Source organism: Microcaecilia unicolor, unplaced genomic scaffold (genome assembly GCF_901765095.1).
Source record: "Microcaecilia unicolor unplaced genomic scaffold, aMicUni1.1, whole genome shotgun sequence".
NCBI lineage: Eukaryota > Metazoa > Chordata > Amphibia > Gymnophiona > Siphonopidae > Microcaecilia > Microcaecilia unicolor.
In genome coordinates this window covers 73,962-97,708 of record NW_021963249.1, presented here as the reverse complement: position 1 = coordinate 97,708, position 23,747 = coordinate 73,962, and the positions used below count along the sequence as shown (strand labels likewise).

At 43.3% G+C, this 23,747-nt stretch overlaps 1 protein-coding gene across 1 annotated transcript in view; it reads right to left on the bottom strand.

The window, feature by feature from the left end:
* Positions 1 to 23,747, bottom strand: part of LOC115459106 (ras-related protein Rab-35) — a 47,327-nt gene that overhangs the window by 10,304 nt on the left and 13,276 nt on the right. Inside the window, exon 2 of the mRNA XM_030188971.1 lies at positions 13,446 to 13,496. Within this exon, the coding sequence (XP_030044831.1) occupies positions 13,446 to 13,496 (51 nt within the window). The remainder of the gene's footprint in view (positions 1 to 13,445; positions 13,497 to 23,747) is intronic.

Genomic DNA, 23,747 nt, shown 5'->3' with positions numbered 1-23,747 from the left:
AAGATGGCAGATGTCCAAAACACCCTACCAGCAGAGGTAGTGAAACTAGTAGTAGTTTAAGCAAGATTTAGAGGGCTACAGAGCACAATTACAATAAAAGAAGGTGAGGGAGAGGAAATGATGCTATCCAGCAAGTCTGACAGGTAACGGCAGAGTTCCAATCTGAGAAATGGAAAAAAAAATGAGAAATACTCTCATCCCTAAAGGAAAAACCACCCCATTAAATGTACAAAAGTTGCAGAAGGTGAGCAGTGGTCCCATATGTCATCCACGTGAAGCAGAGTGGGTGACCTCAAAAGCTTTGCTTTTGGATCACAGAGTGTGAAAACTGATGCAACTAATAAAATGAAGCTGAGTAGCACAACAGCAGGCGACAAAGCGAAGGAGGTGCCTGCAGGGGAGAAGGGCAATGCAGGCCCAGAAGATGCAATCAACACGGAGGAGCTCCAAGTTTTCAGGAACTAAAAGATGAAATAGCAGCGGTAAGAGGGGGATCTGCTTGAGGTGATGCAGAAAATCTGGATGGACTTGGCAGACCTTTTAAATGGAAAGTGAAAGAGCAAATGGAGGATCTAAGAAACACAAGCAAAAGGTTGGTAAGCATGGAGAACTATGAGGAGCAGACAGAAGAGAAACTGAAGGACCTGGAAAACTATGAGGAGAAACCTCAGGATAGGAGGGGTTTCTCAGATTATAGAGTATGAAGATTATGTGAATGTGGCTAAGAGGATTTATGAGATTGTGTTGGCCTCAGGAGAACATCGAGTTTGGGATGTGGAGGTGAAAAGTGAACAAGCAGACAGGGCAACTGGAAAAATGATAATACATAATCCATGGGACACTGTAATTAGTTTGTACAACAGAACCAAGGAAATGATTGCTAGCAGAATGGAGGCCTTAAGTGTCTATATGAATAGTGTCATAAAAGTGGTTGTACATGCAGATTTAGCAGTGGTGACCCTGCAAAAGAGAAGGGCTATTAAGATTACGCTTATTGCTGGCCGTTTTCACTTGGACTGGCATTCACAGTCAACACACAGACCAAACAGGTCAAGAAAGTGAAGGATGTTATGAAAGCCCTGAAGGAAGTAGATCTAGAAGGACCAAGCCAGAAGGAGGTTGAAGTTCTGATGCTGAAAGGTGGCAGAAAGTAACCAACCAATTGCAAAGGAGAACAAAGAGGATCTAGGATCAGTGTGAAGAGTCTGCCAACAGTAATGCAGGATGAAGAAACAATGGCGATATAGAGTGATGGAGCAGAAGGATATTTGCAACTTTTCAGCAGAACAGATCTGAGTACATAAAACTGAGTGACTAGGTCTATATGGGGAGGGCTGTTTTTGCATTGATGTCTGATGTGGGGGAGAGGAGGACATGGTGGAAAAGCAAAGATACTTATCTGTAGCAGGTATTCTCAGAGGACATCAGGCCATTCATTCTCACATGTGGGTGACATCAACCACGTCACCCGGTGCGGAGCTTAAACAAGTTAATACAGCTTTAAGAGCATATGCAGCATCCCCACCTTGCATACGTGAGAGCACAGGACCATCAGTACAACAACATAGAATGGAATCAACTCCAAGGGGAGGTGGGAGGGTATGCGAGAATGAATGGCCTGCTGTCCTCAGAGAATACCTGCTACAGGTTAAGTATCTTCGCTTTCTTAGAGGACAAGCAGGCTATATTCTCACAGGTGGGAATCCCTAGCTACCAGTCTCACAAAAAACAACCACAATTGATAAATTGGACCTTGCAATGGCAAAGGCAAAATAAGTAATTAACCTGAAACTATATACAATTTCGTGAGAGTGCAGCCTGGAACAGAACAAAATGGGCCTAGGGGGTGGACTTGGATTTTAGCCCCCCCCCCCCCCCCCCCCCCCCCCCAAAAAAAAAAAAAAAAAAATTCTGCACGACTGTCTGTCCAGACTATCACAAGGTAATACTGAGATGTGAATGTGTGGACTGAAGACCACATCGCAGCCTTGCAAATTTCTTCAATAGAGGCTGACCTCAAGTGGGCTACCTACATCACCAAGAGGCCAATGCTCGCTTGCAGTCCAAGGTGTGCAGTGCGCATTTGCCAGAATGGGCATAAAGTTTGGGACACAATTTGGGAAGAACGATCAACTGGTTCAGATGCATCTACAACATAACCTTAGGTAGGAACTTAGGGTTCGTGCGGAGAACTACTCTATTATGATAAAATTTGTAAGGTGGATCCACCACTAGGGCCTGAAGCTCACCAAAAACAAGACCTTCCAGGTCAAATACTTCAGATGACAGTAATCCAGTAGCTCAAAAGGAGCTTTCATCAGCTGGGTGAGAATGACACTGAGGTTCCATTACACAGGTGGAGGTCTGACAGGAGGCTTTCTCTCTCTAGAGATGGGCCTACCCTCTACAAGGCAATGGTGAGCACTAACTGAACTAAGATGAACCCTTACAGAGTTGGTCTTGAGAGCAGACTCAGAAAGGTGTAGAAGGTATTGAAGCAGGGTCTATGTAGGGCAGGAAAGGGAGTCTAGGGCCTTGCCCTCACACTAGACAGCAAACCTCCTCCACTTGAAAGAGTAACACCTCTTAGCAGATTATTTCCTGGAAGCCAGCAAGACCCTGGGACACCCCCAAGAAAAAGAATGGAAGAAAATTCTAAGCACTCAAAATCCAGGATGTGAGGGCCAGAGACTGGAGGCTGGGATGCAGAAAAGATCCCTTATTCTACATGATAAGGGTCAGAAAACTCTCCTTTGGAGGACAACTCCTGAAGAGGATGGAACTAGATCTGCCTGGGCCAGTATAGAACAATTAGGATCATGGTTCCTTGGTCTTGCTTGAGTTTCAGCAAGGGCTTCCCCAGAAGAGGGATGGGAGGATGCGCATACAGATTGCCCCCCCCCCCCGCCCCCCAATGAAGGAGGAAGGCATCCGAGGCTAGCCTGTTGTTGGCCTGGAGCAGAACTGAGGGACTTTGTGACTGAATTAAGTGGTGAGTGGGGCTCCCCACACTTGGAAGATCTCACAGGCAACTTGCCCATGTTGAGTGACCACTGGTGCTGTTGCATGACCTTGCTCAGTCTGTCGGCCAGGCTGTTGGATTTGCCCACGAGGTAAAGGAGCATCCCATGCTTGAGTGCCCAGTGCCACATCCAGATGGCCTGCTGACACAGTGGGTGTGATCCAGTGCCCCTCTACTTGTTGGTGTACTACACTGCAACCAGACTGTCTGAGTACAATTTGGTTGCACAGCCTCTCTCTGAAAGCCCTTAAAGCACTCCAGATTGCCCATAGCTCCAGGAGGTGGACCTGAAGATCTGATTCCTGAGATGACCAAGCACCCTGGGTGTGAAGCCCATCCACATGAGCGCCCCACCTCAGGCGGGATGCATCTGTCATCGGCACCTTCTGGGGAAGTCCCCCAGTCAAATTGGACCGAATTATCCACCAAAGTAAAGACTGAACCAACTCTGGTGTTACTCGTACGACATCAGCTAGGTTCCCTGAGGCTTGGCACCACTGGGTAGTTCTCATGTGAAGACATGCCACAGGCGTGACATGGACACTGTAACCTGATGGCTGGCTCGGACCAGAGTGGCAAGAGCGACAAGAGTGTCCTCCTTCAGCACAGGGAGAAAACTGCATGTCTAGCAGGGCTCCAATGAACTCCAATTGCTGAACAGGATGGAGATGGGATTTGTACAATGCTCAGCTATTGTAGGTCTAAACGCATACCCAGAGGCCTCAGAATAAGCAAAGCTCCAACGATGTTCTTGGATAATCAGTTATTTTTAGACAAGTGGTGTGCAATTCTCAATAAATGCAGTTTCGATCTCATGATTTTAATAGCTGAAACAGCACAATCAAAGAGTAAAATATTAAAGGAAACCTTAGAACCTAAATTAATCGTATTAAACAGCCTAGACCCTAGTTATGATGCTATATTGCAAGATGTTAACACTAAGCGTGACAAATTCAAAAAATGGCAAATTTAGAAGAGATGAGGCAGATTATAAAAGGGGATCAATTTACCCCTTTTCCAAATCCAGACAATATTTTCAGAATAAAAGACCCATTAAACAGTCTACTCAAATTAAACTTAGGCCTTCTCAAACAAATACCAAAGTTGACCATATCAATACAGAACAGAGACGAAAAAGAGTGAGAAGCGATTCTGGGGACGAATACACTTCCCCTATTGGGAGCCCCATGATGCACCAGCAACCTGCAAGAACGTCTAGACACTCAACTGAGCGCGACACATCTCTTTTAGCTAGTCAAGAACTTCAAACAAATTCTTTTTTAGAAGAACTTTGGAGGAAGGACACGAGATTTCATTCGCAGCGCCACCCATTTCATCCACAAGATCGTTATACACAAAGAGGAAGAAGCAGAGGAAGAGGAAGAACACAGAACACATACCCACAGAATTATCAACGCAGAGGCAACATTTGACATCTATATCGCCAGTAGAGGAAACAATACCTATTTTTAACCTCTCACAATACAAACCCACAGTAACAGAGTTCAGTGTACTCCAGAAGGGCTTATCCTTTGTACCCACCAGTGGATACAATGCTTTTCAGACACGAGTAGACCTCTTTAAATTTAATCGTAAGCTACAGATTATACAGGCATTCTCTAATAATCTCAGTACAACACAAGAGGTCTCGGTGGTAAAAAAAACCTTCTACTTGGATACCCCCCGGTCCTTCACACCCACTGATTGAAGCATTTCATCAATGCGTGGATAGAGATCTTAAAGAAAGTTGAGAAGAATATCAAGCCCCGTTATTATAACATCACAACGCTAGAACGTAGAGCCAATAAAGATCTCTCCACCAATACTTCTATTGTGATCAAACCAGCGGACAAAGGGGGAGGTATAGTAATTATGGATCGAGCTAAATATGTACAAGAAGTTCAGCGACAATTAGATGATCCAAATTTTTATATCCCTTTACAAGATGACCCCACTGGAGGAATTCAGAAAGATATAGAAGAACTTATAAGTGTTTCATCTAAGATGGGCTTCCTTACCGAAAAAGAAAGGCAATTTTTACAGGTGAGACACCCTGTTATTCCGACCATTTACATACTCCCAAAAATACATAAGTCCACTGAAAATCCACCTGGAAGACCGATTGTTTCAGGAAACGGCTCCATTTTAGAACCATTATCTATTTTTGTGGACTTCTTCTTACGGCCCTTTGTTCCAATTATTCTGTCATATGTGCAAGATACTACCCATATGATTAACATCCTCGAACACTATGATGGTCCGATAACAGACACCATCATGGTAACCATGGACATTGAGTCGTTATACACAAACATTCCTCAACTTGAAGCATTGAATATAATTGAAGAAATTTTACATAAAAGGACCACGCACCGAAGAATACCCAATCACTTGATTCTGACTTGCGCAACCATAGCGCTTACTAAGAATTACTTCCGCTTTAATGATACGTATTATCAACAGATTAAAGGCACTGCCATGGGCGCCAGTATGGCACCTGATTTAGCCAACTTATATGTGGGAAAATTTGAAGAAAAATTCCTTACCAACCATCAATTTGCAAACCACATTAAAATCTACCGACGCTACATAGACGATGTCTTCATTCTTTGGCAAGGCAACGAGGAAACTCTCCTCTCATTTCATCAATGGCTGAATAGTCAAGATCCGAATCTCAAATTCACTTTAGAATATGATAGTAACAACATTCACTTCCTTGACATTTCAATTACAAAAACTGACTTTTTTCAAAACGAATATTTACAGAAAACCCACAGATCGTAACATGTTTTTGCATTATTCAAGCTATCACAACCCCAGTTTGAAGAGTAATTTGCCTTGGAGTCAATTTCTTCGTCTTCGACGCCTCTGCTCAGACTTTGATGATTTCGACCATCAAGCAAGGATTTTGAAAGATAGATTTTCAGTCAGGGGCTATCCACTTCGACACATTAATAATGGACTCAATAGGGCTATAGAGAAAGATCGCTCAGAATTATTGCAACCATCAACACAGAAGAATACACCTGATATAGTGTGTACATTGAGTCTTCAAAACTTTTAATAAAATTCTTTATTAACAAACATCCTCCATGTTCTGGCATCCTTGGTCACTCGCCCACTTTTTGCTTTCTTCTGTTTTTACCGTGGGGTGTTTGAGTTCTCCGCTTGTCGGCGGAGCTCCTCCCATCAACATTTTGTAGACATCTGCAAGATGAGTAACTGATTCCAGCTTTTTATTTATTTTTTTTAACAGAACCTACAGATCTCTGTTCTACCAAGTTTTTTCCATGCTTGCTCTGAACCATCTTGTCGATAATTTACTACCCTTGGTTGTAACTAACATTCTCTCATCCTGAGATTTCAGGTCTCCTGTTCTTAACCATTCAATGTGTCCTGGCTTCATCCACATACAGGTCCCCGGAGTAACACTATTTTCCACCGTATTTGTGCATTTGACACTTGTTTTGCCTTGTCTGCTGATCTAATTATTGGAAGAGCTTTGTTCTGCTTTGCATATTCTGTTGGTTCCCTGCCTTTGCATACAAGTGGATTTTCACTCAGGAATGCTTCAAGTATAATGATGGAACTGGATTCTGGACACCATTTCATACATCAATAGTTTTTGTAAGTTCGGCTCAGTTGATGCTGGAGGCCTACAATGTCAATGGCTGCCAGGACCTCCCATGGTAGTCTTAGCAGCCCTTGGGTCACAGCTGCAGCACAGGGCAGGAACGAGTGGGGTTCATTCCTGTCCCTGAAGAGACCACTAAACTACCAGGGCTTCCAAAGATAGGCCTGGGGAGAGCCTACAGGTGGTCAGATGGAATTTTGTCTTGGGGGGGGGTGTGTGGTTGAGTTTTGTGTTCTGGTGCCAAGTCAAACTGAAATTCAGTTGGCCTCTAATGTCAAGGACTTAAAAGTATGGAATTCACTGCCAGAGAACATGAGATTGATTCAAGAGAATAAAAAGTTTCAAAAATCTCTTGAAAAAACCCCAAACATTTCAGAAATATGTAATATCAAGATCTTAAATTGGTAAGATTACAATAAACTCCCAAGTATGCCTGTTAGGCAATGTAGAGTAGTTATTTACCTGTAACAGGTGTTCTCCGAAGACAGCAGGCTGCATATTCTCACAAGTGGGTGACGTCACGTCGGCCCCGGAGGATTTTAAAGCAAAATCTAAAAATCTCTTTAACGGCGTTCCGTCGCACAAGCGATCGCACTGCGCATGTGCGCACACATCTTCCCGCTCGCCGTGCGGACACGCCCCTCAGTTAAATCCAAAAGATGAAGGAGACAACTCCAAAAGGGGAGGTGGGAGGGTTTGTGAGAATATGCAGCCTGCTGTCTTCGGAGAACACCTATTACAGGTAAGTAACTATTCTTTCTCCGAAGACAAGCAGGCTGATATTCTCACAAGTGGGGTATCCCTAGCTTCCAGGCTTACACAACACAACAAACAGTGGTCAATTGAGTCTCGCAACGGCGAGGCCAGAATAAAAATTGATCTGAAAAAGAAGAAACATCTAAATGAGTGTAGCCTGGAACAGAACAAAAATGGGCCTAGGAGGGTTGGAGTTGGATTCTAAACCCCAAATAAGTTCTGCAGCCCCAACTGCCCAAACGACTGTCGCATCGGCTATTTTGCTGAAGGCAGTAGTGAGATGCGAATGTGTGGACTGATGACCACGCCGCAGCTTTGCAGATCTCTTCAATAGTGACTGATCTTAGATGAGCCACCGACTCAGCCATGGCTCTAATTTGTGAGCCGTGACATGGCCCTCTAGAGTCAGTCCAGCATGGACAAAAACGAAGGAAATGCAATCTGCTAGCCAAGAAGAAATGGTGCGGTTTCCGACAGCAACTCCTCTCTATTGGCATTAAAGAAATAAACAACTGGGCGGACTGTCTGAGAGGGCTCGTCCGTTCCACGTAAAAAGTGCGCAGCTTGCTTTTGCCAGGGCTTGTAAGATGAGGGAGAAAGAATGTTGCAAGACAATTGACTGGATCAGATGGTACTCCAATACCACCGCCAGTAAGAACTTTGGCTGCATGCGGAGAACTACTCTGTTAAGATGAAAAGTAAGGTAAGGCGCTTGAGCTACTAGAGTCTGAAGCTCACCGACCTTACGAGTTGAAGTAACAGCTATCAAGGAAAATGACCTTCTAGGTCCAATACTTCAGATGGCAGGAATCCAGTGGCCCGAATTGAGCTTTCAGCAGCTGGATAAAAACGACATTAAGACCCCAAGATACTGGAGAAGGATTGATAAGGGCTTTGACCGAAGCATAAGAGCCAATTTTCAAAATTATTGGGGGGTGCTAAGCCCAACAGAAATAACCCCCCCTAGACACATACAAGGAATTCTCTCAATATTGGGGGAGAAGTAAACCTCTCATGAAGTGGACAGCTAAAGGCTGACCTTTTACACGTTGATGATAAGCACTTATTGCACGAAGATGAACATCGACAGAGTTGGTCTTGAGACCAGACTCAGACAGGTGTAGAAAGAACTCAAGCAAGGTCTGTATATGACAAGAGGCAGGATCTAGGGCCTTACTGTCACACCAGACGGCAAACCCCTTCCATGAAAAAGAATAACACCTCTTCGTGGAATCTTTTCTGGAAGCAAGCAAGACTCGGGAGACACTCTCTGGAAGACTCAACGAAATTCATACTCTCAACATCCAGACCGTGTGAGCCAGAGATTGGAGGATGGGATGTAGAAGTGCCCCCTCGTTCTGCATAATGAGAGCTGGAAAACATTCCAACTCCAGAAGAAGAGGGAACCATATCTGACGCGGCTAGAAGGGAGCGAACAGAATCATGGCTCTACAATCTTGCTTGAGAATCAGCAAAGTCTTTTCCACCAGAGGTATGGGAGGATACGCATACAGAAAGCCTGTCCCCCCAAAGAAGGAGAGAGGCAATCCGATGCTAGCCTGTCATGAACCTGCAGCCTGGAACAGAACTGAGGGACTTTGGTGATTGGACTAAGTGGCAAAAAGATCCACTGAGGGGGTGTCTCACTCCTGGAAGATCTTTCGAGCTACAGCCATGCTCAACAACCATGACTGTAGCATTATCCTGCTCAGCCTGTCGGCCAGACTGCTGTTTACGCCAACTAGATAAGTGGCTTGGAGAAAACATGCCGCGTTGGCAGGCCCACCGCTACATCTGCATGGCATCCTGACTCAGAGGGCAAGATCCAGTACCCCTTTGTTATCGAGTACATCGCAACCCGATTGTTTGGTTGAATTAGAATAATTTGGTTGGATAGCCAACCCCAGGAGGGATGCAACCTTCGTCAGCAGCGTTTGTGGCTGAGGAAGTTGGAAGGGACGCCCCAGAATCAAATTGGAGAGAATTGACCACCTCTGAAGGGAATTCCGAAAACTGGTGAACAGTTGGGTCACATCCTCCAGATACCATGAACTTGATACCACTGGGAAGCTAGGATGCACTGAGCGGATGTCATGTGTAAATGTGCCATGGGAGTTACGTGAACTGTGGAAGCCATGTGCCTAGAAGTCTCAATATTTACTGTGCTGTAATCTGTTGAGACGGGCAATCATCGTGTTAAGGGAACACATGCACTCCCAGTCCATGAAGAGACGCTGCAACAACAGCCAGGCACTAGGAAAACATTCTCTGGACGCAAACTGGGTATAAGTATCCTGTAAGTCCAGAGAGCATAGCCAATCGTTTTCCTGAAGTATGGGAAGAAGGATGCCCAGGGAAAGCATCCTGAACCAAATATCTGTGTAGGCCCCTTATCTCTATGATGGGACGCAACCCACAAGGAAGCACCTGGAATAGAATCTCAACACTTCTTGCCCTGGTGGAACGGGCTCGACTGCATTGGCGCTGAGAAAGGCAGAGAGTTCCTCTGCAAGTACCCACTTGTGATGGAAGCTAAAGGATTAAGCTCCCAATGAGCAATGTGGAGGATTTGATTCCAGATTGAGAAAGTATCCTAACCGGACTATTTGAAGAACCCACCAGTTGGAGGTTACAAGAAGCCACCTTTGGTGGAGAAAAGTTAGACCTCCCCCCGACAGGCAGATTAGCCGGTACGGACATTTTTTTTTTTAATGGTGGCTATGCTGAATTGGAGCCAGTCAAAAACCCATCCCTGGTTTTTGCGGAGTAGCTGCAGGGGCCTGATTAGGTGCACGCCGTTGACTAGAACGAGCGTGCTGTGGCATAGCCTGAACCGGCTGTCGAGAAGCAGGAGTATACGTACGATCCCTTAAGGCACAAGGAAAACTTCTCTTCCCTTTAAAGAACTTCCGAAATGAGGAAGTGTATGCACAGAATATCTACAATTTTCTGCTGAGTCACCTCCTCCAGGTGAGAGGCACGCAGTCATGAGAGTCTGCGCATCACTATACCCAGAGCAGAAATCTAGATGTTACATTACAAGTGTCGAAAATGCCCCTGGACAGGAACCTGCGACACACCGTTGAAAAGGTTTAGCCTGCTCCGGTGGGAATGCTCGTAAAGATCTGGCAGGACTCTATTTTGGACGCGATCATGCCAGCCTGGTACGCCGTTCTCCCAAAAGAGGCTAAGGATGTATGCTCTGGCCCCGGGGGCGCCGAAGCAAGTTTTAGAACTCCTATCTGTTCTGAGAGCAGAATCCACCACCACAGAATCATGAGGTAACTGAGGCCTAATGAAACTGGGTTCCCCGTGGATCCGATACTGGGATTCAGTCTTCTTATATCATGTGGTAGAAGACTTAGGTGAAGACGGATAGTCCAGGACCTCGAGCATCTGGGGCCTTGGGCTGATTCACAATCTCCACTGTAATGTGTCGAGACAGATAGAAGATCTAGAGAATTCTCAGCACAGAAAACCCCATGACCTTCATGTTCATCAGATGAGCCACCATTGAATTGAGCTAACAACTCAGACAGAGCAGCTCAGATCCAAACCCGTCCGACATGGAGGCCCGGTAACCTCTATGATGGGGTCGAGAAGTTGACTCTCCAGACGACTCCAGTGAAGGAGAATCGACCCAATAGGTTGCGAACACCAATACCGGAGGCAGCATCGGTGAAAGAGATCTAATCCCAGGTGAAAAGCTAGATGCCGCAGGAGGCGCTAGCACCAATGGCACTCGATGGTACCGTGTCCATAACAGAGATGGGACCGATGGTACCGACGGTACACATGGTACCCATGATACCTGGTACCAATGGTACCCATGGTACTGATGGTACCTGGTACCGATGATAGTCATGATATCTGGTATCGATGGTACCCATGGTACCGATTATACCTGGTACCGATGGCACCCATGACACCTGGTACCGATGGTACCCATGATACCTGGTACCGACGGTACCCATGATACCTGGTACCGACGGTACCGATGGTACACATGGTACCCATGATACCCGGTACCGATGGTACCCATGATACCTGGTACCCATGGTACTGATGATACCTGGTACCGATGATAGTCATGATATCTGGTATCGATGGTACCCATGGTACCGATTATACCTGGTACCCATGGTACCCATGATACCTGGTACCGATGGTACCCATGATACCTGGTACCGACGTCCGATGCCAGGATACCTCCATAACAGAGGGAGCAACGCTCTCGGCACCGACCGACGTCTGATGCCAGGATACCTCCATAACAGAGGGAGCAAAGCTCTGGGCACCGATGGTACCGACATCTGCCGATGCGCCCAAATGACCTGCAAAGCAGGAGGCGCCAAAGCAGGTGGAGACCCACTCGATGCATCACTGTACCCAGCGTGCATCGGTCTCTATCGGACTCAAAAATTGATCTCCTTTGGGCATCCCTGGCAAGTAGCATACGTCTCATCATTTTGAGACACTACTTCAACTTCTCAGGGAGATGATCCGGCCCAAGACACGTCTGCCGATGCGACCGAATGACCTGCAAAGCAGGAGGCGCCGAGGCGGGTGGAGACTCACTCGATGCATCCGGTTGCAGCGGGTACAAGGCTTAAAGTCAGTGGTGTGCTGGAGCAGGCTCTCACAGCTCTCGAGAGCCATTTGTTAAGTTTTTAATAATTTTGGGACTTTAACAAATGGATTCCTAAAATGTGGGCTTGGCCTCCTGAATTCTCTTTTACTTTGCTGGCGAGAGAGAGCCCACAGATAATTTACCAGCACACTCTTTTTTAATAAGAAAAAAGAAGAAAGAAACTTATAAAGAAATACCTATAAGTTTTGATTCTCATTTCAGGCAAAGCCCCTTGTGACTCTAGCAATTACTTAAACCTTCCTTGCCCCAGGTACAAAAAGTACCTGTATATGTAAGCCACAATGAGCCTGCCATGAGTAAAGTACAAATGAAAAAATAAAGAACACCCAAAAGGGTAAAATAAAAAAGAGATTTAACTCCGAGGACCTGAAGAAAACACGAAGCACTAACGAACTCCATGTCTCCTCAGACGCAGAAAAAGAAGAACTGAGGGGCGTGTCCGCACGGCGAGCGGGAAGATATGTGCACACATGCGCGGTGCGATTGCTCGCGTGACGGAACACCATTAAAGAGATTTTTAGATTTTGCTTTAAAATCTTCCGGGGCCGACGTGACGTCACCCACTTGTGAGAATATCAGCCTGCTTGTCTTCGGAGAAAGTTGATTTTCTGAATAGCTTAAAATGTTGCCCCATCTAGAGAAGGCCATTCCTTGGAGAATGCAGGAGAAAGCAGACTGGAGGAAAACAACAATGCGGGGTCTTGTTTTACTGTTAAACTGCCCTGAGTTGCAAAAGGTATGTGCAGTTTATAAGAGATTTTATGTAATATAATGTTATCACACTAAGAGGAACTCTACTGAATTAGCTAATTTTGCTATCATGGCACCAACCAAAATCTGAACAGTAGTATACACATATTTGATAAACTACAATTCATAAACATGTCAAAGTGGTTTACAACAGGCAAAATTACAATCAGAGAAAAAAAAGAAGAGAGAACATTAGCACTGGTTCACCTAACCCAGAATCAGTTCTCCCCAATATCTAGCTAAAGAAGTTGAATTTATCTAAGCCAATTTCAATAAATGTAAAAGACAGCTTAGCAATTTTGTATGGGACAACAGAAGGGAATAAAAGACCCCAAGCCTCTCTGCTCAAGGATGAGGTACCTGAAAAAAAAAAGAAATTTGTGAAGGGGAGGCGGGAAGGAACACTGAAGGAGCTTCGCAACCAAAACTGAGAGAATATTTTTTTTCATGGAGCAAGTTAATGTATTCCCACATTGCAAAACTAGAGTGAGCAGGTGACTACACATAAGCAAAAACGTCTTTAGATTTTTCTGTAAGTAGTATACATTCCATTCTCTGCTCTCCTCAACACATCTGACTGGATTTAGACCTGCTGCCTACGAAAAACAGTTTGCTAGCCTGGAGTCACTCACCTGAAAAGGTGTTGTCTGCAAAGCGCAGCAGCAAACTGCTCTTCCCCACGCCTGAGAAAACAAAACAGAAATAAAAATTATTCCCTGTGCTCAGAATAATGAAATAAACATTTTGTATAGACTGACAGAAGTGTAACACTTGAAAGACAATAAAAAATGGATTAGATAAAAGTCTAGCGCCTAGGGCTCACCTGCAACTTGCTTTCCTTTAGATCAATATTAAAAAAATGTATTTTCAATGCTTATTCCAAAACTATGAACACAGGTGAAAATCAATGTCCATTTTTCCTAATTTGTGGCCTATCTTCTCAGCTGTGGCTATTGCTCCCCATTCTCCTAGGCAGCTTAAAGCACCCCCCTCCAGATGCTATCTCAGTACCATTTCCCCCCAAATCTGAGCACAAATGGATGACATTAGGTTTGGATTTAATGACTTGATTAACCGCATATCATGAGCACAGCAAAGCAATGTATACATAGATAATATTAAAGAGGTAACACCAAAATAAACAGACTCGTACACCAACAGGAAAAGGATGCATCAGGTAAGCTAATACAAAGCAGGTACCTAATAATCAAAATAAATGATACATCAGAAGGTCAAAGGGAAAAGAAAGGGAACATGGAGGACAGAAGAACAGGGAACAATCTGGACAAAGTCAAGCCCTGCTACCCGGTAGGTCAGGCTGAGTAAATTCCAACATACTAGGCATTGTTTTTCTTGGCCTTCTTTCAGGTGTATCAATTAGAACAAATGTAAGGTAAAGGGGACTGGAAAAACAATGCCTAGAACTAGGGTAAAGGGGCTCGACTAAGAGCTAGGTCTTTAATGGACCTTGTATTGAGCAACCTATTGCAGAGCTGTGGCTACTCTGGAGCAGAGGTGGCAGAAAACAAAAGACTGACAAATAGGTGATCTCAAACCTAACTGTAACAGAAAAAGAAAGATAGCAAATGCAGTTGGATGACCTTAATGATAAGAAGAAACATGAGTCGACTATGTTAATATACAAAAACAGTTTTTTCCAGTAGAAAATAAAGGCCTCAAGAACCTTGACCATCCAGAGTACAGGGAGATCACACATGTTGTTTTCTATGTAATAATGAAAACTTCTAGGAAGGGGACTGTCAGAGAACTTTGAGAAAAAGAATTACTTCACAAATATCTGTTCAGGCTTATAAAAGATTACAGTACCGAGTTGTTATTTGACTCAATAAATGAGAGCTGGTTGGCTCAGCTGGAGCTGGTACGTCCAGTGCTAGCTGCTTTTCTCGATATGTATGTCTCTATATATCTCTATATACATACACATTTATGACATTTATATCCCACATTATCCCGAACAAAACTTCATTGGCTTAGTGGCGAGGTCAGGATTACTTTTAAACAAGGATGTCTGTTGTGGAAGATAATACAGGTCATAGTACCATCATATATAGTAACATAGTAGATGACGGCAGAAAAAGACCAGCACGGTCCATCCAGTATGCCCAACAAGACAACTCATGTGTGCTACTTTTTGTGTATACCCTACTTGATTTGTACCTGTGCTCTTCAGGGCACAGACCGTATAAGTCTGCCCAGCACTATCCCCGCCTCCCACCACCGGCTCCGGCAGAGACCATGTAAGTCTGCCCAGCACTATCCCCGCCTCCCACCACCAGGCTCTGGCACAGACCGTATAAGTCTGCCCAGCACTATCCCCGCCTCCCACCACCGGCTCTGGCACAGACCGTATAAGTCTGCCCAGCACTATCCCCGCCTCCCAACCTCCAGCCCCACCTCCCACTACCGGCTCTGCAATCCAATCTCGGTTAAGCTCCTGAGGATCCATTCCTTCTGAACAGGATTCCTTTATGTTTATCCCACACGTTTGAAATCCGTTATCATTTTCATCTCCTCCATCACCTCCCGCGGGAGGGCATTCCAAGCATCCACCACTCTCTCCGTGAAAAAATACTTCCTGACATTTTTCTTGAGTCTGCCCCCCCTTCAATCTCATGTCATGTCCTCTTCGTTCTACCGCCTTCGTATCACCGGAAAAGGTTCGTTGCGGATTAATACCTTTCAAATATTTGAACGTCTGTATCATATCACCCCTATTTCCCTTGTACATTTTCGTTTACGGAGGATGATTTTAATATCCACAATTTGTTTTCTTTTGATTACCCAAGTCCACACGGTATCACTTCTAAGAAAGTTTTCTCAGGTTTATTTGCATTCCAGGTTGCCAAATTTTTGAGAATTTTTACTGCCTAAGATTTTTATCTAGATGTGGCATGCTTAGAAACAGCCCTAAAGGCCTTACTGGTTTAATAGAATAGGTGATTAATAAATAATCATATATACTTAGAATATATTTTTTAAATAAGCTAATCTATAACTTCCTGCTAATCTGCGACAATCCTGGGCAAATTGTGCTTTTTGTTGTAACCTGCTATGAACTATTTAATATGGTATTAGTGAGCTATAAGTGGCCTAACTGTATCTGTTCAATGTGGCTTACAATGAGTAATTTCAATAAAGTGTATACAGTAGTTCATAGCAACATTACATTCAGTATAAGAATGCACAGTAATATCAAAAATTAGCAAAGAAGAATGAGATACATGGAATGTATGGTTGACCATTTTTCTAGACAAAAAAGGGGTGGGGAAAATAGGCTCTATTCAAACACTGGGGCAGACGTATAGATTAGTTAAAACATGATTTTTATTGTGAATAGGTGATCAACACAGCCGGATGTGAAAATATTCTTGAGATTTTTGCATCGCCACCGCCGCTCTTAAGGAGGAACTGTGCATTCTTATGCCATTATCTTCCTGAGTGTTTACCCATCAACCATTGGGAAGAAGGATTGGTGTATCCCTTAGTGTTTTTTTCCCCAGTGTGCCAATCACCCCAAAGATTGAAACACTTCCGGAAGACTCTGAGGAAGGCGGCTACGGCGCCAAAACACGGCTGGGTGAGTCACCTATTCACAATAAAAATCATTGTTTTAACTAATCTATACACTCTGCCCATTGTTTGAATACAGCCTATTTTCCCCACCCCCCTTTTTTTTTTTTTTTCGCTTTTTTGTCCTGGTGGGGATCAAGTGCACCTCCACACTCCGTGTGGTTTTTCTCTGACCATTTTCTAGTTTATGCCTGCCAACCAGTACCTGTTGATAGGAATTTTTTGAAGAGGAATGATTTCAGTATTTTGCAAAATTTCAGATAATTAGGTTGACTTCTAATTGTATTAGGTAGGGAATTCCACCATTTGGTTACCTTGGTAAGAGAAATCGGCGGAAATGAACCGATTTATATGTTACTTTCTTGCAATTGGGCGTCTGAGGTAATGGGTTGCATACATAGTGGTAGCTTAATCAAAGGCTGCATATAGTATGGCGCTATGCCATAAATATTTGAAAAACAAAAGCACATAGTTTGAAAATGATCCTAGCTTTAATAGTGAGCTAATGGTGTAGTTCTATCAAAGTGTGGTACTTGGAAGACAAGTCTAGCTGCAGTATTTTGAGCAGTTTGCAGTCTTTTTAGGACACTCTCCTTACATCCAGCATAGATGGCATCACAATGGTTGAGTTAGGCCTAAAGATTGTACTGGCAGTCTGAAGATACTGGACAAAAAAAAAAAAAAAAAAAAAAAAAAAGGATCAGATTAGGTTCAATTTCCAAAGAGGTTTGAAGGATTTATTGACCACTGAGGAAACCTGTGTTCAAACATAAGGTATCTGTCTATAATTATACCCAGTATTTTTCAAATATTTTCTAAGGGGTAGGAAATATTATCAATGGTAAAACTATTGTATAAGCTTTGGTCAAAAGAATTAATTATTGCAAGGAATTTAGTTTTATCTCCAACTTCAGTTTAAATTCAGAAGCTCAAGATTCCATCAAATCAAGACCTACCTTGACCTTATTGTGAATATCCTGAAAACCATTTTTAAAGAGGACATATACTGTGACATCATCTGCATAAATGAAAGCGTGAAATCTCACAGACTCCAATCTGTCACCTAAAGGAAGCATATCTCTGCAGCATTTCATTCAGCAAGTCATTTGCTGCTAATTGGGCAACTAGAATAATTGGGCTTAGGCTCAGTGTGTTAGCATGGTTTATATCTTATCTGAATGCTTTATTACAAAATTTATATCCAAAATTCTAAGCAGTGTACAAAAATATTCACAGTTCAATGTTTCAAGCAGCACTGAAAACATACCTCTTCACTTCTACTTACTCTTTCAGTCAATAATATTGTATGTGTTTCTTTGAAGTGTACCTTTTATTTATTTGTTACATTTGTATCCCACATTTTCCCACATATTTGTAGGCTCAATGTGGCTTACATAGTACCGGAGGGCCTTTGCAGGCTCTGGTGTGAACAAATACAAGGTGTTGTCGTGGTAAGATAAAGTTCATGTGGTACAGCCACATTAGGGAATCGTAGAACGGAACAGCCTCACAGATACTTTACACCTGGGTATGGGGATGAGGCAGGGGTGCCCACTATCCCCGCTCCTCTTTGTTCTAACCTTGGAGCCCATAGCCGCAAGAATACATCAAGACACAAATCTGGCAGGTGTAGTGGTCGGCCACAAGGAGTACCACATTAACCTTTTTTTACAGATGATATGCTGCTCCTTATTAATAAGACTTCTGTTACACTTCAATTTGTTATGAACATTATGGACCAATTTTGGAAACTAAGAATTTTGCAGGGTTACGAATCAATTCTGGGAAATCCGAGGCTTTGTCCAGCTCTCATTCTTCAGCTTGCAGTAATCTTGATGGCTTTCCTCTCATTGGGGGGGGGGGGGGGGGGGGGGCACTTTGTGATATATCAAGCCTTTGTAAAACAAACTAAAAACTGATCAATATTCCATGTCAATCCTCTTACTCAACCAAAAGCTTGAGAAAAAAAGACAGGCTTTGAGTGATTTCCTGAATCAAAGGTAGCTCTCAATTTTTCGTAATTCAATTGGGAAAACTGTTCCACAGACATGCACCTTTCAAATAGATTTTTGATCTAATATTTCTAATACAATCTGTTTATAAGAGGGAACATTTAGCAGCATTTTAACTGCTGATCTTATAGGACAAGGAGGACAATATACCCTCAATGCCGTAGCTAAAAGAACTGAAATTTCCCAATTCATGGCCTTATAAATCAAACATAGAACCTTAAATTGAACCCACTGATGTAAAGGTAAACAGTGAAGATCTTGTAACACTGGCGAAATGTACTCATATCTAGAAGTTCCAGAAATAAGACGAGCTGACATGTTTTGCTTCCAAGTTTATTACGGGTTTATACCCCACCCATTAAACAATGTCTGAGCAGCTTACAATAACAAATGAAAGAGAAATAAGAAAATAAAGGTGCTGAGAAATAACAGATAATGAGGGAAGAGGGGAGAAAATACAATGATTAAAGGAAAGCTGGTGGGGGGGGGGGGGGGGGGGGGTACAAAGGGAAGGAGAAGTTGCAATGACCAAATTGACCAATTACAAGGGAGTGGACAAGAATATCGAATGCTGGAACATCTGTCTTAATGGAGTGGATTGTACAGAGTTTGAAGAAAGACCACTGGATCACATCAGAAATTTGTGGGATGAAAGTGCCAAATCAAAGACAACTCCATCTCATAGAATTAAACCAAGTATCCACCAACCTTTCAGCTGACATACTTTCCTCAACCTCATCTAATTTAGGAAGTAAAATTGACTTCAACTTAAGTCAGTCAATCTCAGGTCTTCTTAAAACAGTCTTATTCTTTTACCTTATTAACCAAGAAACAAACAAACAAAAAAAAAAAAGCAACAAATTAATGCATGGTCTGTCCAGGGAACCACTTCTACTCTGTAGTAAACACGAGTTTCCTTTAGAAAAGTTTATTAAAAAAACAACAAACTCAAAGTATGGTCTGCTCTATGAGTTCGATCCGTTACCAACTGTTGCCAGCCTCCTCTGGATCTCCTGAATCTTCTCACTGCCACTTTAAATCTGTCCACAAATGAAGACTGTATCCACTGTTACCAGCTTTGTGAAGCTTTTATTGTCACACTTGGGCTCATCTACATAAAGACTACTGAGGCAGGCACTCCAGCCAAAACATGGTTCCGTGTAGAGTCAATTTGAATGGAATAAACTGTTTGCAACTACTACTGTCTTCCTGGTGTGTTTGGATTTGTCTTGTTGACCATGTTACTCTATTGTTTGACTAGGTTGTGTACGTAGTGGTCCTGGTTCCTCCACTTTGGTGGTCATTTCTCACTATATCATCTTTTACCATCTGTCTCTTTTTAGTACTTAAACCCAAGTACCTTCCCTTCCCTACAGACACAGGAATCTTATAACACAATTACTCAGACTACTCAGTCATAAGAACATAAATGTTATCATATTGGGACAGACCGAAGGTCCATCAAGCCCAGCATCCTGCTTCCAACAGTGACCAATCCAGGTTACAAGTACCTGGCAAGATCCAAAGCAGTACAATGGATTTTCCCCAAGTCCATCTAACAATGGCTTATGGACTTCTTTTTTTAGGAAGCTATCCAAACCTTTTTTAAACCTCGCTAAGCTAACTGCCAAAGAATGTCCAGGGTTAATTACGCATTTTAAATGTACTACTTTGTAGCTTCATTGCATGCCCCCCAGTCCTAGTATTTTTGGAAAGATAAACAAGCGATTCACGTACTACCCATTCTACTCCACTCATATTTTATAGACGTCTATTATATCTCAGCATTCTTTTCTCCAAGCTGAAGAGCCCTAGCCGCTTTAGCCTTGTCCTCATAGGGAAGTTGTCCCATTCCCTTTATCATTTTTGTCCCCTTCTCTGTACCTTTTCTAATTCCACTACACTCTTTTTTGAGATGTGGGTGACCAGAACTGTCGCATCATGGAGCAAAACAAAGGCATTATAAATGTCATCATTTTTGTTTTCCCATTCTGTTCCTAATACCTAACATTCAATTTGCTTTCTTAGCTTAGTCCACCATCGCATACTCAGAAGAGGGTTCAACGTATCATCAGTGATGACACTTAGATCCCTTTCCGGTCGGTAACTCCTAATGTGGAACCTAGAATCATGTAAGTATATTTCGGGATCTTCTTTCCCACATGCATCACTTAGCACTTGCTCATATTAAAGTCATCTGCCATTTGGATGTCCAGTCTCATAAGGTCCTCTTGCAATTTTCACAATCTTCTTGCGATTTAATTACCTCACTAGTTCCTCCCAGCTCTAGATCAATCATTTATAAATATGTTAAAAAGCAGACCCCTGTATCTATCCCTTTTCCCATTGAGAATACGACCATTTAACCCTACTCTCTGTTTTCCACATTTAATCAGTTTTTTAATCCACAATAGAACACTACCTCCTATCCTCTGGAATCTTTCATGAGGTACTTTGTCAAACACCTTTTGAAAATCCAGATACACAATATTGACCGGCTCACCTTTATACATATGTTTGTTCACCCCTTCAAAGAAATATAGTAGATTAGTGAGACAAGATTTCCCTTCACTAAATCCACGCTTTTGAATCTGCTCTGTAATTCTATTCTTTATAATAGTCTCTACATTTTGCCCAGCACCGATGTCAGGCTCAACGTTCTATAATTTTCCAGATCACCTCTGGAACCTTTTTAAAAATAGGCGTTACAAATACCAATCTTCTGGTACCATGCTTGATTTAAAGATAAATTACATGTTACTAACAATAGTTCTGCAAGTTCATTTTTTCAATTCTATCAATAGTCCTGGGATGAATACCATCCGGTCCAGGCAATTGCTACTCTTCAATTTGTCAAATTGCGCCATTACATCTTCCAGGTTTATTTATTAGGATTTATTTGCTGCTTTTTTGAAGGAATTACTCAAGGCGGTGTACAGTAAGAATAGATCAAACATGAGCAACAGGCAATCACAGCAGCAGTAAAAATATTCAACAATACAAAATATGGCATGGTATAACTACGTGCAATGACAACACAATACGTAATAGAACATTATAATGGTAGTGAAGGGTAAGGCAAAGTTGTAACATACAGATGCTAAGAAAGTAGGAAGAATTTGAAAGTAAGGCGACTGATTTGAAGAAAGTTGCACATGAGGTCAGAGGATGGTTAAATATCTCAGCTAGGCTAGGGTGGATAAACATGTCCCGCTGCAGGGTGTGCAGCCCGAGTCAATCCTGAAGAAGAGGTAGTCTTGTGTTAAGCGCAGCCTTTCAGGCAATGCATTCCAGAGTGTGGGGCTACTCTGGAGAAGGCTTGCCTGCGGGTATCACATCGGGTAATGTCTTTTGGAGAGAGGGTGTGTAGTTAGTGAAAGTCCTTGGAGGACCTTAGTGTCCTTGGCGGTGGTGTGGAGGATCATCCTATTCTTCAGTACTCGGGGCCATTTCCTTTTCAGGGGCCTTGAAGATCAGGACATAAGAGTTTTAAATTTAGCCCTGTACTGTACTGGTAGCCAGTGAAATGTTTGCAAAAATGGTGTGATGTGGTCACGTCGCTTGCACCTTCTACGAGTCTTGCTGCTGCATTCTCAATCAACTGGAGCTGGTGCAGGCCCTTTGTAGTCAGACCATTGTATAGTGCTTTGCAGTAATCTAGTCTTGATGGTACCATGGCATGCACAACTGGGATAAGATTTACCTTCTTGATGTGACATTTAAGCCCCAGGACATTTAGGCCCAATTCCCTTCTCTGCAGTGCTCCAGCTGCACTCCCTTCTCGCTTCTTCCCAAGAGTGCCACTGCTTCTTCCGGCTCCTTCTCAGCTGCCTGGGATCTTGCCTTTCCTACCTCATCCATGGTTGGCGCCATCCTCATGACCTCAAGTCCCACCAGTGGTGGAGGCTGGTGAGGTGACCGGTAACTCCCAGTTGTTTGCAGATGTGCTCTGTTCTGCACAGCTGCTATCCTTGGAGCCTCTTTGCAGCTCTTTCCACTGGAAGAGGGGATGGCAAGCAACTGTGGAGGAGGTAAGCAAGATCCTAGGCAGGACAGAGAGAGAGGGAGGCACTGTTTGGGAGAAGTGAAGAGCAGCAGCAGGTGCGCCCCTATACCGGTGGGCAGCACAGCAGGGGTGGTGGCGGTGGCTGCAGCGGTGGAGGCTGGGATCCCTGGGTGCATCTCTGTGCTACAGCCAGTGCTGAGCTGTGAGGAAACCTGAGGCTGGCTCGGGCACAGCACATATGCAATCCTACCCGCTGTTACTGTTCCTCCTCCTGTTCTTCATGCTGTGGAGCCCTGGCACAGAGAACTGCGGAAGAAGGGCTGCAGGTCAGTGGGGATGGCAATACCCGTTGAGGAGATATGAAAGAGATCCCAGGCAGCTAAGAAAAAAAAAAAAAAAAAAAAAAGCTAGAGGCAGCAGTGGTCCGTTGGGAGAAGAGGGAAGGGAGCACACCTGTGGCATTGGAGAGAAAAGAACTCAGGTTAGGAGAAAGAGTAAGAGAATTGGGCCTAACATCCTGGTGCCTATATGTCCCGGCCTAACGGCGGAGTCTAAACTCCTTCTCTCTGTATAATCAGTATCATCTAATTATATACCAAGGTAATACTGGCTAAGAAGTAGCTGATTTTTTTTTTTTTGGGGGGGGGGGGGGGGGGGGGTTATACCAATTAGTGATAAAAATCATTATAATAGGATAAAATAAAATAATCAAGATCTATAGGTACTATATGTTGAGCGGGGTGTGGGTGCTGTGTATAGAGAAAGGTTCTCAGCTATGAAGGTTGGGTCAGACAAGTTATTTTAGGTTTGTTTCGATCTAAAGGTGTCATCTATATCTGACTAGCCTTCCAGAGTTTTCTCTCACCTGCAGAAAGACACAAAAGGAAAACCCTATCCCAGAAGCCCACTAATCAGAAAAGAGATACCTTCTAGGAGAAAGCTGAAAAAAGTGAGAGAAAGGAAGCCCTTACAAACAAAAGTGGACTGGGAGAAAGCATGCATGCAGAAGCAAAGGAGAAAGTGTCTCCCCTCCACATAAAAAAATGACAACTTGTGCCATGCCAAAAAACTATATATAGGCAAGACTCAAGAAATTGTCAGCTATATGCCACTCTAATCTGCTCCACTAGTTGTTATATTGGTTACAAATGTCTCAGTGTGGAGGACTTAAAAATATATATTGTAACTGAAAAAGGATTTTCACTGCAAGAGGGTGATGTTTCTAAATATTTGAGCAGAAAAGAACAAAAATACATTTTGATTGGTGAACAGTGAATCTGCATGGCTTAAATTTTGAGACTGAATCGCAATTATTTTTGTCTGCT